Consider the following 15,496-nt stretch of genomic DNA (forward strand, 5'->3'; position numbering starts at 1 on the left):
ATAGCACGAAACTTCCCTGGTTCCCAAAGGCGATGTGTCTAGGATTCACATCAGGCCGGGCTGAACAATATTTCAGGGGCGTCGGTTAGCCGAGCACGCGCAGCACGGAACAGCTCTGATTCAAGACAGGTTGGTCTTATCATTTCCATTAGGGTTATTTTTTTGCCATTGCGATATTCAGATTTTCGATAACGTCTTAAATATATCTGCTGATTAAGTTTAACAGTACAGTTTGCGCACTTACTCCGGGTTGCAAGTCAATTTGCCCCACCATTGTTTAACTGGACTGCAAGCGCTTCTACATAAAACAACAAGCTGAAATCCGTCTGCTTTCGCACGCACTCCATTTTAAATCATCGACCTCCCTTACAAGACTACTTACTCGCTCAGTGTTTCTGTGGTCATCACTATCTGCCATCAAGTCGAATCAACAGGTTTGTCATTGATGTCGTTGCTTAGCTGAAAAACGAAAAGATAATTTGTAAATGTCTAGTGGAAGGACTTCAAAGTTTATTTAAGGGATTTTAAACCACACGCAAAAGTATCAATAAGCGTGGCTTGGATATGTATCATGAATTCGTTTGGAAACCGTCAATTTCACAATTTCAGGCTTCTTGCAGGAAGCTATTAGTTTTTCGTATGGTACAGGGTAGTAAAGTAAACACAAAGCCGATAGCATTAACCACAGAGCGAAAAATTTAAATGATTAAATAGGTTCCACTACAGACGAGCATTGCAGTTGAGGGCCACGTGCGCTCAGCCAGATTACTATAACAAAAAATTAAACTTTCTCTGAAAGCTTCTATACCAGGGATGTTATACAATTTTATGTTTTGTAACAGCAAAGACGCCTTTGATGAATGAGTTTATGAGCTCATAATATCATGATATATCGAATGAGCGGCGTCAAACATTACGCATCTCGAAGAGGTTTTCTTTTGAATTTTCTATAGAATATACCTTTAAGATAAAGTTAGCGTTCGTCATTCGTAGTAGTGCTCGATCTTCCCGAGAGGTTTCAATAGTTTTTTGTGTGACCTCTTCGGCTCGTTGATGATTTCCAAGCGATATTGTTACTCGATTAACACTCCTTTATAAAAGTAACACATTTTGAATTGATAATTAGGTTACCACACCCGTCTTGCTCTTTCTCTCCTTCTCTGCCACCTTCACTCCGTGGGGAGCAAAGGGCCTCCGCAGTCTTGTTTGCAACAGTTATTTGGGTTGTGTGTCGAAACGCCGCCCGTTTCCTCAGCGGGCAGTGACAGTGCCTAGACTTTCAATTCATTTACCCAAGTTTGGTAGATTTCTCCAAATGAATCAAAAAACATAAATTCACTAACGGTCATACTGTCTAATTTCACTTCCGTTTTGTTGTCCGGGTTGTCCAAAGCCCGATTAAGCTAACCCAGGATTAGCGAGAATTTTGATTTGAGTTGTGTAACTTTTGGTGAGGTTTTATGTTTATACTGTTTGTCCTTCTGTTCTGAGTCTGACTAAGCTCAAACTTCACAAAACGTAAACAGTAAAACACATTTTTATATAGGAAAAATTAATACTTCGGTTAACTCTTAATCCTGGGTTAGCGTTAACCCGCTTTCGAACAACGCGACCCTTCAGGAGATCTAGTAGTATCTAAAAACAGTTGTCGGCGCTTTTTTAATGCTCAGGGTAAACAGGGCTACCGGTAAAACGCCGATTATGATAGGAGTCATTTTCGATTCTTTCCGTTTCGAATATTTTGTGGCGTTACTCTCGTGGCGTGCTGACCACTTTAAATAAAGGATTGTTTTGCTGGCTTTCCACTAAGATGGAATAAGAACTCAACGCGTGCATGAAGATTTTAATTGCCTAGGAAAGGGGGGCTAAGGTACGGCGCTCTACTGTGCCTTTCATACTGTTTTACTTAGTGGTCAAGCTGACAGGCCCAGTTGTAAGCTCTGGAGCATCTTGTTCCCTCGGACTTGAATCAGAAGGACGTGCAACTTTCATCTATCAAACTCCCCCCCCCCCCAAAAAAAAACCACCCAAAAAATTCAAGACAAATGATAAAAAAGAGAATACTAACGTAATTGTGGTTTATAAAACTGGAACAGGAAAGATGACAGGGAAATTACTTCTAAGACGTTGAAAAGAGAACTGAACCAATAGGCGGCACCGTAAATATCTTGCGAGTTTTAATTTCCCACCACACTGCTACAAACTACACAGTGAATTCTTACTATAGCATTAGCAGTTTCAAATGCAGTCCTGTAAGAATTTATCTTTATTGAGTACACATCGAGGACAGCATTGTCAAATATTTCCTTAGCACCCACTGTGCAACAGCTGTTTCTGTTATGACCAGAGGAGTTCTCGACATGTCCCATCATGCTCCACTCTAATGACTGATCACACGACACCAAACCACACATGCAGTGAAGCATGCTGGGCTTAAGATCCAGTGCTCTGGGAGAAAGACTCCAGTGATGCTGATTGGCTGAGTCAGTCACGTGACTGCCACCGTCATGCTCTAGGTATCCGGCCAAGGATTCAAGGCAATGGGCTACATTGTTGATGATAGCAACAAATTGACCTAAGAAAAAGAAATTCCTAGAGATTAAAGTAGGAATTATAAGGCATGTCCAAGGACTTCAAACTAACTTAAAAATAATTCAATCAATTTGTATTTCAAGCCAACAGGCAAGCTTCATCAGCAAGCTTGCAACTTGGATTTCTAGTGGTAAGTAAGGTTACAGGGTCGTCACAGAGTTTCCAAGTAGCAGCATTTTTGCTGGAGAAGGTGGCTGATTTTGCCATCTTTTTATAAGGAATGAGAATACTAGCTAAGCAGGGTAGCCGGCTTAGATCAAGAAGTACAGGTGGTTACTGTCGAAGACCCTGAGGGTTACTGCTAAAACACACAAAGCTATATACCAGTGCCAAACAAGGTGTTTACCTCTAGTACAGCCAAGATCTGCAGCAATCTTTGAGCCATTCGTTTTCCCAAACTGTCTCAAGAATGATGCTAAGTGAGTGTCTAGACATCCAGCACCAGGCACCACATATGGGCATCCCAAAGTTTCATATAACGCACTAACAGATGCTTGACAAACTATCTTCAGCTCGTCAAGGGATGTCTCATCTGGTGAGCACAGCAAAAGAGTACACACGGAAGATGAAGTTAATGAGGACTCTGGCACCAAATGAATGTAGCTGTTTAAAAATATATGAAAAAGAAAAGCAGGTTTGCTAACTGGCCTTTTTGAAACCAGTTGTCACTGACATGACATTTACCATGCAGCATGATAAGCTCTGCACAGGCATGTACCTCTAATTCAAAGCAAAATCAAGGTTGACTGGTTGGTTAGTCCCTTAAGTTTGTTTGGGAGACTGCTGTATTGTTTTGCCATCCAGCTTGGTGTATTTTGTATCATGTGACCATTGGATGCAGAAGGCCCATTTATTTGAGATATTGCTGTCATTGTACACTGCAAGTGTATGGTGAATAAAGGTATGGACTGAAGTGATGCTTCTGATAGGAGAGTTCAACCAAGTCAAACCAAACCTGGCTCAATAGAGTGGTTTTCAATTGAGTGCCGTAAAACCAAAACCAAACCATTACTTACCAATTAGACTATTCCAACAATCTCAAACTGTGGTAAAACCAAGACTAATGTAACTGCCTGATTACTTTTGACACTCAGTTGAAAACCGCTCTAAATCTAGTAATTTTATTAGTAAGAATCAAGATCAGAATAACAGTTATGAAAAAATGAAAACTGAGGGTAAAAGACGTTATGTAATCATAATTACCAAAGGATGGAAATTAAAATAAAGTGATGTACATGTAGAGTACGTGGTGGGTTGTACCACCATACGTTAAATGCACTATTGGATTTAGGAAGCTGACCTTTTGTCATTCAACACCATATGTTCGATCTTCCCGACTTGACCAAAGCTTGATTCAGTAATGTCCATGCTGAAAGTGCTCAGGATTGTTGCTCCAGTCAGACGTCGCACAGCAGAGATGTGAACAATGGATAGACGGTCAATCACATAAGCACCCTATGATGAAAACAAAACAAGTTATCAAAAAAAAAAAAAAAAAAAAAAACTAACAAGTGACTGCTGTGTACAGGTCTGTCAATCCCACTAGTTGTACAAAAATTGAAATTGTTTCTAAATTAGCTGAGTTTTAGATTTCATTTAGATCTCATTTCTTCCATGAAGACTACAGGGCTGCCAGTCTTGCTATTAATTGTCAGCGATAATAATTATTATTGCCATGTGCCACAAGCAATACATACAACAAGAAACAAACAAAAGACAGTCCAAATTATGCATTATCTCAGTGTATTATGTCTTTAATCCCTTATAAGAAATTAGTCCACTAGAACTGTCTCACCCAACAAAACAGCTGTCAACAACTATTTTGGGTCCCATTTTTCATCTCATGACAGAGACATTCAATATTTCAGTCAAAAACACTTGTATCTATCACATACTGTACACGCATAGTCCTTAAGATCTCTGTCTTTTGGACATGTAGGACCTTAGATTTACAATGATATCAGAAACACTACACAGCTGTATGCATGACTAGGTGAATTCTTTAGCTTAACTCCCAGTTGTATCTTGCAGGTGAATAAATGAAGTGAAGGCAGCACTTAGGTAGGTGCCCAAATCTGTTTCTAGGATTGTGTCTGCCTGGGCTGGATACAAACCTTATCTCTCAAGTACTGCTTCAGTGCTGGATGTATGCATTTCTGGCAAGCTACCACTTTAACTCCAATAGCTAGCAACCAATCAGCAACCTTCAACATCTGCTGTAGCACAGCACTCTCCATGTTAACATCATGACCACTTCCTGCTGTCTCTATTTTAACGTTGTCGCTAAACCATTCATCAGTGTCGTCTGCCATTGAGACATTATACAAAGCCACTTTGGCATGATGGCTTAAAAGTGCTTTTTTTCTTTGAAAGGTTGCAACATCAGGGGCCTGAGGAATGACACCTTGTATGATCTTGGATTCATTGACAGGATCACCCTCACAAGTCACTATTTGGACTGGCTGAAGGTCTGTGACAGACACTGAAGAGTCTTGGGAATTACTTGGCAGTGATTGAAGAAATGCCTGTGTGTTTGATCAATGCATGGTGTCAAACCATTGTGACATTGTGACATTGTGACATTGTGGAATAAAAAAGTTAACACGGTTTATCTCAAAAAGAATTTCCTGTTATGTCCTCTTATTACCATCCCTGATCAGAGTCAAATTTCACATCAAACATGTGTTTTTCTAAGTTTGAGTCTAAAGCCACCGTATAGCATGTTAACAAACATTCAATGATTGAAGCACTGGCCTGGGTAGTTATATCTCTTTAGCTTGTGTAAGTCATGTTTGAGGTATTAATAAAAACTTGTACTTAAGTGAGTGCATTGGCACCTTGAACATGTATCCACCGCTAGATAAACACACAAAAAATATTAAATCCTGTACCTTGATGACGAGCACACTTAAATACTGTTTCTCAGATTCACTAAGACGACAAGCAGGCTTTGTTCGAATTATGCTGTTTACAATGGACAGCATGGTCTTCATGTTACCAATATCAATGTTCATTTTCCATTGACATGACTGTAGGTGACTGGTAATGACTTGCAGTGAATGTTGACTGATCTGAGTGATGAGGGCTCTTGGGACAGGCAGATCAAGGGATGACTGTATCAGACTAAAACAGAGAAACAATAAGGATCAATAAATCTATGCACACCTCTACAATTACCAGTAACAGTTTCCTACAAAAAAAGATAAACTAGCAGATTTGGTCCCTGACTATAACTGCAAGATTATATGAGGTCTCATACAACTCTCTACTTTCAAAGCGTTTCTTTCCACCTTTTTTTTAAGGTGTTAAACCCAAGGTGTGAGCAAGTTGTTGTTGCAATCATTTCAACTACATTACATTTTTTGTACATGTTCCGTACCAAATATGGGACTTTCATCTTACTAGTTTTATCTTTGAAAGAGAAATATAATTTAACATTTTTGCATGTGATACATAACGGACAAAACTTTCAATGTAGATAAGACAATTCTATATTTATAGTACCAACTGCGCTTAGCCATAAACCTGCCTTGCAGGAAGCCCACTCTTAAAGTAAGTAACATAAATATAAATTAATTGATAAACAAGTAAACAAAGAAAATACAACCTAGCTAAAATGTAAGTACATAAAATTAAAATGACTTTTTTACAATAAAAAATATAACAATATAACATTGTTGAAAATGGAAGTAAATTCATAAATTCAAGAATTTAATAATTGATATTATAAAAAATTATGTCATAGATAAATTTAAATTTAAAATCTTACGTGACAAATCTTTCTTTTAAAATGTCTTTGCACCAGTCATGGTGCGTGTTTTTGAAACGTTTGAAAAGTAAAACTGTGTGCTTAATTTGTCACGCTTCATGGATGGATGCAATGTGTTGTATGTGTTGATAGATGAAATGCAATTACATGTAGGTTAATAGGCACCTTAGTAAGAGAAGTGCTGTTCTCAAACCACCATCACTGTAGCCTTCAAGATGGCCCTTCACAGCAGATAGTATCAACCTTGGTATGGGGTGTGACAAGCCAGACAAGCTGTGAAGAATCTTGCCTGATGTTGATGTTACAGTCACATGACCACCAGAGGATGACTGGAAGAACTTCAACCTGAGTATCAGACAGGTATAAATATGGGAAACTTCACATGTTTTTAAAATAAAGATAAATGTATTGAAGTGAAAAGTATTGAATGAAATTATTGTTGTATCGGTACAGCTATTACTTTGTACAGTGTGACACTAGATTCCATTGTCACCTAGCTGGCAGAATGGATATTTATCTACCTTCAGTTATAAATTAACTGAGGCATAACGGAAAGCAAACCCTTCCCTTCCAACAGTTGTGATGGGTTTTATTCCCAAGATGATCCAACAATTACATATGGTTAGGCTTCAAGCTCAGTACTCCTCTCACAAAGTCAAGCATCCCTACCCTCATGCCCGGACCCCACATGTACAAATGTCATGTATTTAAAATAATTGAAGGGGTGGGATGATGTGTAGTAGATGTCAAATTCTCACATATGGCCAGGGTCCCCTCCCCTGGGTTTGACATCAATGTACATTAACAAATCAGTCAAATACAGGTCATGAATCAGCAAACTTTATTTAGTGCTAGGTCTTTGGAGAAGATACCCTGATTCCAGAGGTTTTCTCACTCTCTTCATATCCTAATGTTCAAATTTGTGCCCTGAAGTAGCGAAAATGAGTCACAAAGCAGCAAGTGAGTTCAGTTTCTTTTTACACTCAAAGATGACTTTTTGTGATAGAAGAAGAAGAAAGAAAACCCCAGGGACCAGGGTATCTAGCAGACTAAACCCTTCATTACCTGGGATATTAACAAAATGGGATCATGTTTACATTAGGTGGTGCAGGTTGATACTGTTGACCAATATATTGACTGATACTCGGTCGATACATCAGCCAGGTATCGGCCTTGTATCAGCCTTGTGTTGGCTGAGTGTCGGTCAATATATCGGTCTATAGTGTCAGCCGACACTACAGTAAACATGATTGACAGCATGTTATTGGCTAAGCTACAATGCAAGTAACAAATTAAATACAATGACCACTAAAACGTGGGGAGGACCAATCAGAATTGAGTGTTTTATTTTATTACAATTAATTTACGCTTACATTGATATAGTTAGGGATTTTATATGTAAGAACTTAAAATTACCTTCCATTTGGTCCAAGCGCTGTCTGAACTAAATCCTTCAATGCGCGTAGCGAGCCCTTTAACTTAATATCATCCAACAGCTGCACTGCAATCTGCATATAATTCAAAACACTCATATTAGGAAAATACATACCATATATAAGCTTCAGCTACTAAGTAGTTTATTCTTAAAAAAAAAAAAAAAGCTGCTTATAAGTGAAAATGTATCTTCCTGGCAGCCTACCTGAGATGTCCATTCGTCTTTCGTAGACAGCCTTGAAGAAACACTTTTACCCTCCATTCAGGTCATATGCAGTATAGCCATGTGTATTCTCCACAACTGTGTAAACTTTTGACAAGAAAATAGGAAATTTTGCATTCAACATGACGTTAATTGCAGGAATGGCTCCGAGCCTTTTGATAGTAAACCGGTGACCGAAACTATATATGCTGACATACTTGCTTACATCATATACTTTGGCCACCGGTTTGGATAATTAATTAACGCAAGATGTAGCTTAGATGTTGTTGTTTTTATAACCGGTTATCAGAGCAGGTCGTTTGTGTCTTTTCAGTTGATAAACTGATCACAGAGAACTTACCTCACATTCGTATTTTATTTTATTTTACTTTATTATTTTTTTTTTCACGTGATCAGTTTCAACGAACCCAGATCAGTGCTGAACTAAAGCGGTGACTATTGACGACTATTCGCCACTATCCATGACTGTTCACCACTGCACTATTCGCTAATCGAGTTTTTTTAGACACCCTGCTAAAGGTCAGGAAATGGTCAGGAAAAAGACATTTTCCCTATAAAAAAGGATTTGTTAAAAACTTGTCAGTCATAATGAATGGGCGGAAAGGAGGGCTGCCCCTGAGGGCAGGCTAGAAACCGTTACTATGTCTGTTGTTTATTTGGTTAGAGAAATGTTTTTTTTATCAAGGGAAAGTCAGAGAAAAGCATTGTTCTGGACCTCTAGTTTTGTCTCTAACTCAAATCCTTGCATTGTGGGTAACAAATCATGTTTGGAATTCAAGACAGAATTGATGTTAAATACATTTATCAGAATTATTTTTGATATGTTTATATTTTTTGCTTTTACAAAATTTTAGAGTCCCAGTGTTGTCACCGAATAGTCCGAGCACTGCCTTCCGTGCCTGTCATGGTAAACACCTGACACCTTTAGTTTTCAGGGCTTGGCTCTGTAAAATGCCACCACAATTGAGAATAAGACACGTTGTGCATTTAAAACGCGGCGATGAATTTCAAGCTCCCGAAGACACATGTTCAGTCTTTCCTTGGGGTTTTAAGTGATATCACGAAGGACTTCAAGAGTCAACTTCTTGAAAACTATTCAACGAATTTCATTTGAAATACCTGTGCTTTTGTAGAAGAAAATAACTGGCGACTGAGTGCGTGCTTTATTCGATATTTTTTTTATTGATATCATTGTATGCTCTATTGTTTGACGCACAGAAATCTCAATGAAATATTCTGATGCAGCAAACACTTTTCTAGTGGGTGGAATGAATTTTAATCAAGTATGTAAGAAAGTCTCAAAGGACATCCCGTTCATTTTAGTGTCAGGGAGCGTCGTGTGTTGTGAAGGTGAAACAGTATCTTCGTCGATGTGCTCCCCTTCGCAGATAAGTATACGCTTTCGTTTTTGCATTTCTTGACCTTGTTCGCTTTTCGCCTCGTTTCGCTACGCTTGCCCTTTTCCGCAGTTTAGTGGTTTAGCATAACCAGTTCGTTGAGCAATTTTTTACGTCCACACGTGAAGAAATTGTTGAATACTGGGAGGGAGTGAAACTTTCGGAATAAAGAATACCAAGTTCGTTTAGACAAGCACATCGGAATAGCAGGTTTGAAAGTTTCTTACTGAATACCACATTTCAGAAATACTAGCTCTCTTGTTCGTCGTATTTGTAACTGTTTAATGTTGTCCACGATGGGTCTGAACTGCAGGTCACATTCCACAAGTCAGAGTACAGAGTCACTGTGTTGCAGATAAATAAACAGCACCAAGATTCAGTCTCCTAGCCCTAATTAGCCCTAGCACTCTGCGTAAATGTTGTTTTAGATCGAGGGGAAACTTTTGGCATAGTTATTCATCAGTAGAGTAAGGATTTCTACTCTTGACCTGTGGAATGTGACCTGTGTTTTAGACCCGGCTTGTTGTCCATTGTTCCGATGCTCTGAGTTGCTAAGGGTATGAAGATCTGACTGAACAGTTTTAAAGTTACGTCAATAATATTCCCTGAGAATTTAAATTCTTTTCTCATGCAGGAACAGTTTGTTTCCATACAACCGCTGAACTTACTGCTCGTGAATGTTTTAATTGGAGTTTAATTTAGTCGGTTTTACTTTGAGAGCGACTTTGTTGAGATGTTATACAGCCATCCTTGTCCTTCGCCACACGATTGATTTCTGATACATTTTCGGGTAAGTAATATCAAAATATTTAGTTAGAATTTTAGAAATAAAGGCAGATTTGAGTTATAATTGTATTGTGGCTTTTCTTCATTCATCCTCATGTTTTCATAATTGTTCACATTTTCGTGAAATCAGAAATTACTTGACGAATGGAACCAATTTTGAGCAAACTTGCGTTGAATTCTGGCGAGAAAATAATCCTAAGAGAACATTAAGAAATTTGTTAATGCAGGCGATATTGTCCGATGTTATATGGCCGGTTTCTAACTACCAAACTGATTGACCGACTGATAAGACCTCAAACTCAAAGGTGATATATTTTTGACAGTTTCCTCTCTCCTTCTGGCATTAGACGAACAGAGGGGAACCCAAAGGAAATGTAACCATTATGAGCTAGACTACGAATAGTCCCTCTTTCGCTTAGTCCGTCGTGCGGGACGCGAAAGAAAACCGCGAGAAAAAAATGGCCGCGCGAAATCCTGGAGTCGAGGAGAGCGCGAAAGGAGGGACTACCGCCTAAGCCCAAGAGTTTGAATTATATGCGTTGCTCTCACAACGCAAAAATATGATTGGCTTATGTTAGGCGCGTTGACAACGTGTTGTCAACATTCGAGATACCTGTGACGTCTTGCAGGAATGTTTTGGAACCGGAGCAAATCGAAGCGGTACCAGAGCAAATCGAAGCGTTGGAATCACGCTTCGCAAGCCGTGATGTTCTTGCGAATCTGCCAACAGGCTTTGGAAAGATTTAAATTCATCCAGTGTTTTGTTTGGCAAAGCTTTCTGCCTCCAACCCGACTGCGAGCGTGTTAGTGATTTCGCCGCTCAACAGCATCGTCTAAGTCAGCGAATATCAATTTACTGAACTTGGCCTTTCTGCCGCCCATTTGAAAGATTGATCCGGACTCTCACTTGAAACCGGACATTCACCTGAAATTTTCCGCTGCTATCGGCAAACATTTCACCGCAGTTGGATGATCTCCTATGTATAATGTATAATGTATAATGTAAATTCTCGGTTGAAACTCTGTTGAAATTTTCGCAATAACTTTTAGACGCAGCGAAAATCCTTACAAGAGGCCTCATTCGCCGTCTTCTGTTTAAAACTTCTTTGGCAGTTTCGCTGAACGAACACTGAACGAAGATATACTTCTCACGGCATATGTTTTTGCCTGGCTACTTGAAGAGTAGAGTAGAGCAATTTTATTCAGATCTCCCTGGGCTATTGATAACAGGCGAAAATAAGAGGACGTCAAGATGAGAAATCCTACACCGAAAAATCACTCGGCCGTGAAAGGGCAAACCCTTGGGCTTAGGCGGTAGTCCCTCCTTTTGCGCGCTCCTAGCCCCTAGGATATCGTGCGGCCATTTTTTTCTCGCGAATTTCTTTCGCGTCACGCACGACGGACTAAGTTAAGGAGGGACTACTCGTAGTCTATTATGAGCAGCCGTGTTCAGCTTTGAAGCTACGTTCTCTCCTTATCAGTCTCTTCATTTTGCGATCAACTCCAATTTCAGGTAAATTCTAGGTTTTACTTTATCTTTATTTTACAAGTATGATCTGACCTTGTTGCAAAGTCTGATTTAAAAATTCTGACTAAGATAGCTATCACGATAAATTGATTGCTATGGTTCAGTTTGACCCTTGCTGCAATTTTATGATTTTTTTGTTCTAGTGTATTGTAATTTAAATTAAAATGCAGCAGAAACCTTTTTGGATTGCAGGTTGTAGTTCTTGGGCTCTAGAGGAACCTGGTAGTTGACTACAGGAAATGACTGATTCCAGATAAGTACATCGTAGTTTTGTCATTTGTTCGTCGTTTTCCTGGTAAACGATTTAATTCAGAGCAAGATTGATCGAAATACAATATACCACCAGAATCCCAGACCTAACACGTTTGTACTCAGTAAATTTTCTGAGCGAAAAGAAAGCCAGTCACTACTATAAAATGCATTTCTCTAGTCTCTTGATTTCAGGCTAGCGAATACAATGTAATATGCCTGAAAATAGCAACATCGTACAACTACAAGACTGTTCTATTGAATAAAGGAGATTTACTTCATTTATTGACATTTGCTCTCTTTTTTCCAAGGTTGAACACAGAGTGCACGTGCATTGAAAGAAAATGCAGCCATTTTGGATTGTAGTGTTTTACCCTCCGCTTCGATGCAAGCAGACGACATCTGAAAGATTTTATAGTCAGATAAGTTCGTTCTCATTTTCTTAACTCTTCTGTCTTATACCATTTACAGTATCAGTCCAAGGAAGAAAATAATTGATTTTCTTTTGTTATGTAGAGTACATCCTGAGGGAAATAACCAAATGAACTGTCTTCATGTAGCAAAAAAATAATAACTTTATACTGCTTTGTGCGTTTAAACGCTGCCTGAATAGTATTTATGCTTTAAATGTCTCTGTGAACCGCTAGCTCTGCATTTTTTTGACCAAATTCCTAAGCCTAACGCAGTTTTTAAAAGTCAGTGTATCAAAGCTTCCTCTTTTCTTTTTCATGCAGGTTTTAAAAAAGATATGCTGAGAGAAAACAAGTCCATTTTGTACGACAGTGCGTGGCTCTTATGTTCTTTGGTACAATGTAAGTATTGCAAACATCTTGGTTCAGATAGACCAGATATTATCTTCGCAGTTTTCTATTCATTAACTGAGAAATGTTGTCCAAATGTACCACCAAAGCTCAGCAGTAACGTTCATAAAATATTTTTTGCCGGTGTTAGAAATTTATTTGCACCTTGCCTCACTTGGTTTCTGGAAAATTTATGAAACGAAGGACTGAAAATTCGCCAATGCAAGAAAAACAACTTCGTTAGCTCTTGGACTCGGTGGTTTCAATCAGTAGTTCACTGCTTGCTAATGGCTGGAAAGGCTTTTTCTCTACAATAAGTCCAGCACCTCAAATTTTCCTTTTTGTTTCGGTTTCAGTCTAAAGTTAATAAAATCTCCTTCCATGTCAATACATTTTAAAGTATCTTGCAGAGAAAATCTTTAACTATTTTAATGTCCTCGGCAGAACCAGGAAGTTCGTTTGAGATTTGCCAGCCAACAAAAATTTAGTGTTTTCTTCAATAATTTCACCGTACAGTATTGATACCTGCTTTAAGAAGTCACTGCAGAATTGCCTGTTATTAAATTTATAAACACGTCTCGAATTTGTTGATGAAAAAAATAGTTCGTTTTATGTTTAATCTCCCTTTTTGCCAGGTGAACTCGGATATTGAAGAGAAAGTGAGGCCATTTTGGATTGCAGTGTGTAATTCTTGAACGCTGGTGCACTATATATGACATATTGGAAAAATCTTAATTCAGATAAGTTCACCCTTTCCTTATTTTACTTGAATTTGTCGTCGACCACTTTAATAACTGTGTCATTCCAAGTATCCTGTAGAGAAATCTAATCAGGAGTAGTGAAAGATGAAATTTTGATCGTGTGGTGAGTTTGGGACAAAGAATTGAACATCTCCGTCCGTGACGGGATTCGAACCCATAAACTCTTACATACCGGTTGGGCAACGAGGAATTGTTCTGATGTCCGAACGAATTCTTAAAAGTACACGATTGCGAGAGATTTGTTCATCAATTTCAATAAAGTAAAGCGTTAGAAAAGCACTGTAAATGTGTATTTAGGGGCAAATATTCGAAATTAACACAACTGGAGATCCGATAATCGTTGAAAAGTAATTTAATTTGTTGTTTTCTGCTCTTTTTATCACCAGGTTGAATGCAAACATCGGTTCAATAGAAAGTGTAGCCATGCTGGATCAAAGTGTGTAAGCTCTCGAAGCCTGGTTCAAGTTGACAGCCAGCAAAACACCTTTTTTCAGGTAAGTCGTTTTCTTCTCTGTTTACCATTGAACGGTTTCAGTCCAAAGAGTGATCAGAGTCTGACCATATAAATGCCTTCCTGACCCTTGTTATAAGCATTTCAGTTGGAGAGAAAATATTGGAATCAGGATATATTGTAACTAGTAAGAAGAATTTTACTTGAGGATTGGAGACTTGTCCAGTGACATAATGGAATCAAAGTTACAGAATAAAACATGCTGGTGTTAATTATTATAACCTTCGTAAGAACATTGTGAAAACAGTAAGTGTTAAGTGATACAATCAATATTAACCAGCTATTTTGTTGATGTTTCCTTTCTTTCTAGGTTTAATGCCCTTTCAAAGAAATGTGTAGTCATTTTGGATAGCAGTGTACTGGCTCTTGGACCCTGGCCTGGAAATATCTTACTTCAGATAAGTCGTTTTCTTGTTTCTCTAGTCGTTTATCATTAACGGATTCAGTCCAAGAGTGATCAAAATATAACATCGTACCTCGTTGCGTTGTCAAGTATGTTACAAAGGCAATGTTACCAAATTCATAAACTAACAACAAAAGAAATGTATGACAATCAATTGGGAAAATTAATATTTGAGTACGAGACTGAAGTGGAAGATTGAACATCGCAATTTATTATTTTAAAGGACAACTTGAAACGGCCGAATATTCTCCGCAATGCAAAATTGAAGTGCTTTTTCCTAACATTTTGAATTCAAATTTAACAGAATAAAAACGTGGTGGTGGTACTAGAAATTGTTACAAATTTATTTTGATATAAACATTGTGAAAAACAAAGATTCTAACGTAGCATTTCAGCTTACTCTCGGCTTGGCTTTGCGAACGAAGATTTAAGGAAGTGATCCACTTACGCTGCAGACAGAGAAGCGTGTACGACAATTTACGAGAACAATTCCAGTTTAATAGTACAATGATAATTTGCAGTGCGAACAATGCTTTCCTTATACGAGGCCGCAAATGAACTTTAAAGGCGATTCATTTAGAGAAGGAATTACTCAAAATCAAATGTGCTTTAAAATAGTATATTCAGGCATTCAAGAACGAACAGCAACTTAATTTATAACGACTGATAGAGCTCATGACTTTATCGGCATGACAATTCTAATTGCGCTTTGCCAAACACGATCATTTTTCGGTCATCAATGTTCCAAGCTTGACCAATCTATATAAGCATGCACTACTTTTTCGTCTGTGTAACTGATATAAGTACAGTGTTAAACATGGAGGTGAATGAAAAAATATCATCGCCTAGGGCAAATTAGTGTCTTGCTACACCATTTAACATGGAAAATTAACGTTTAGAACAGAGAACAGGTGACTGAAAATATTTACGAACGTTGTTTGGTTTCGATCCGTACTTGCATATGTCCGGGCACAAGTGGGCTCAAGCCTTTAGAGAAATGTCATGTTTTCGATGTAGCGATGTTTCACTGACATAGATTTCAT

At 38.4% G+C, this 15,496-nt stretch overlaps 1 protein-coding gene and 1 long non-coding RNA gene across 3 annotated transcripts; one reads left to right on the forward strand and one right to left on the reverse strand.

The window, feature by feature from the left end:
- Window positions 1-154: 154 nt before the first annotated feature.
- Window positions 155-8,141, reverse strand: LOC149110147 (molecular chaperone MKKS-like). Of its 2 annotated transcripts, XM_089292199.1 has the most exons (9): window positions 8,001-8,141; window positions 7,778-7,869; window positions 6,527-6,706; window positions 5,484-5,715; window positions 4,707-5,117; window positions 3,893-4,047; window positions 2,939-3,195; window positions 2,319-2,575; window positions 155-459 (listed from the first exon to the last, which is right to left on the reverse strand). In XM_089292199.1, the coding sequence occupies exons 1-9, from the start codon at window positions 8,055-8,057 to the stop codon at window positions 418-420; spliced, it is 1,683 nt and encodes a 560-aa protein (XP_089148325.1). In that variant the 5' UTR covers window positions 8,058-8,141; the 3' UTR covers window positions 155-417. The 2 variants fall into 2 exon arrangements, with proteins under 2 accessions (XP_089148325.1, XP_089148324.1); XM_089292198.1 differs by lacking the exon at window positions 155-459 and having other exon boundaries at window positions 2,156-2,575.
- LOC149110148 (uncharacterized) lies at window positions 4,491-5,435 on the forward strand. Its single transcript, XR_016208032.1, has 2 exons — window positions 4,491-4,653; window positions 4,966-5,435. It is a non-coding gene; the product is annotated as an uncharacterized LOC149110148 (long non-coding RNA).
- Window positions 8,142-15,496: the final 7,355 nt, after the last annotated feature.

This window comes from Orbicella faveolata, unplaced genomic scaffold, assembly GCF_042242905.1.
Source record: "Orbicella faveolata isolate gen_17 unplaced genomic scaffold, um_ofav_v1 contig_24, whole genome shotgun sequence".
Classification (NCBI taxonomy): domain Eukaryota; kingdom Metazoa; phylum Cnidaria; class Anthozoa; order Scleractinia; family Merulinidae; genus Orbicella; species Orbicella faveolata.

Bases quoted from the DNA above. Each gene is read 5' to 3' on its own strand.
- LOC149110147 (XM_089292198.1), bottom strand. From the start codon at position 8,057: ATGGAGGGTAAAAGTGTTTCTTCAAGGCTGTCTACGAAAGACGAATGG. The intron at 7,870-8,000 runs GTAGGCTGCCAG...AATTATATGCAG, and splicing joins AAGACGAATGGACATCTCAG to ATTGCAGTGCAGCTGTTGGA. The intron at 5,118-5,483 runs GTACAGGATTTA...TCAAACACACAG, and splicing joins TAAGTGTGCTCGTCATCAAG to GCATTTCTTCAATCACTGCC.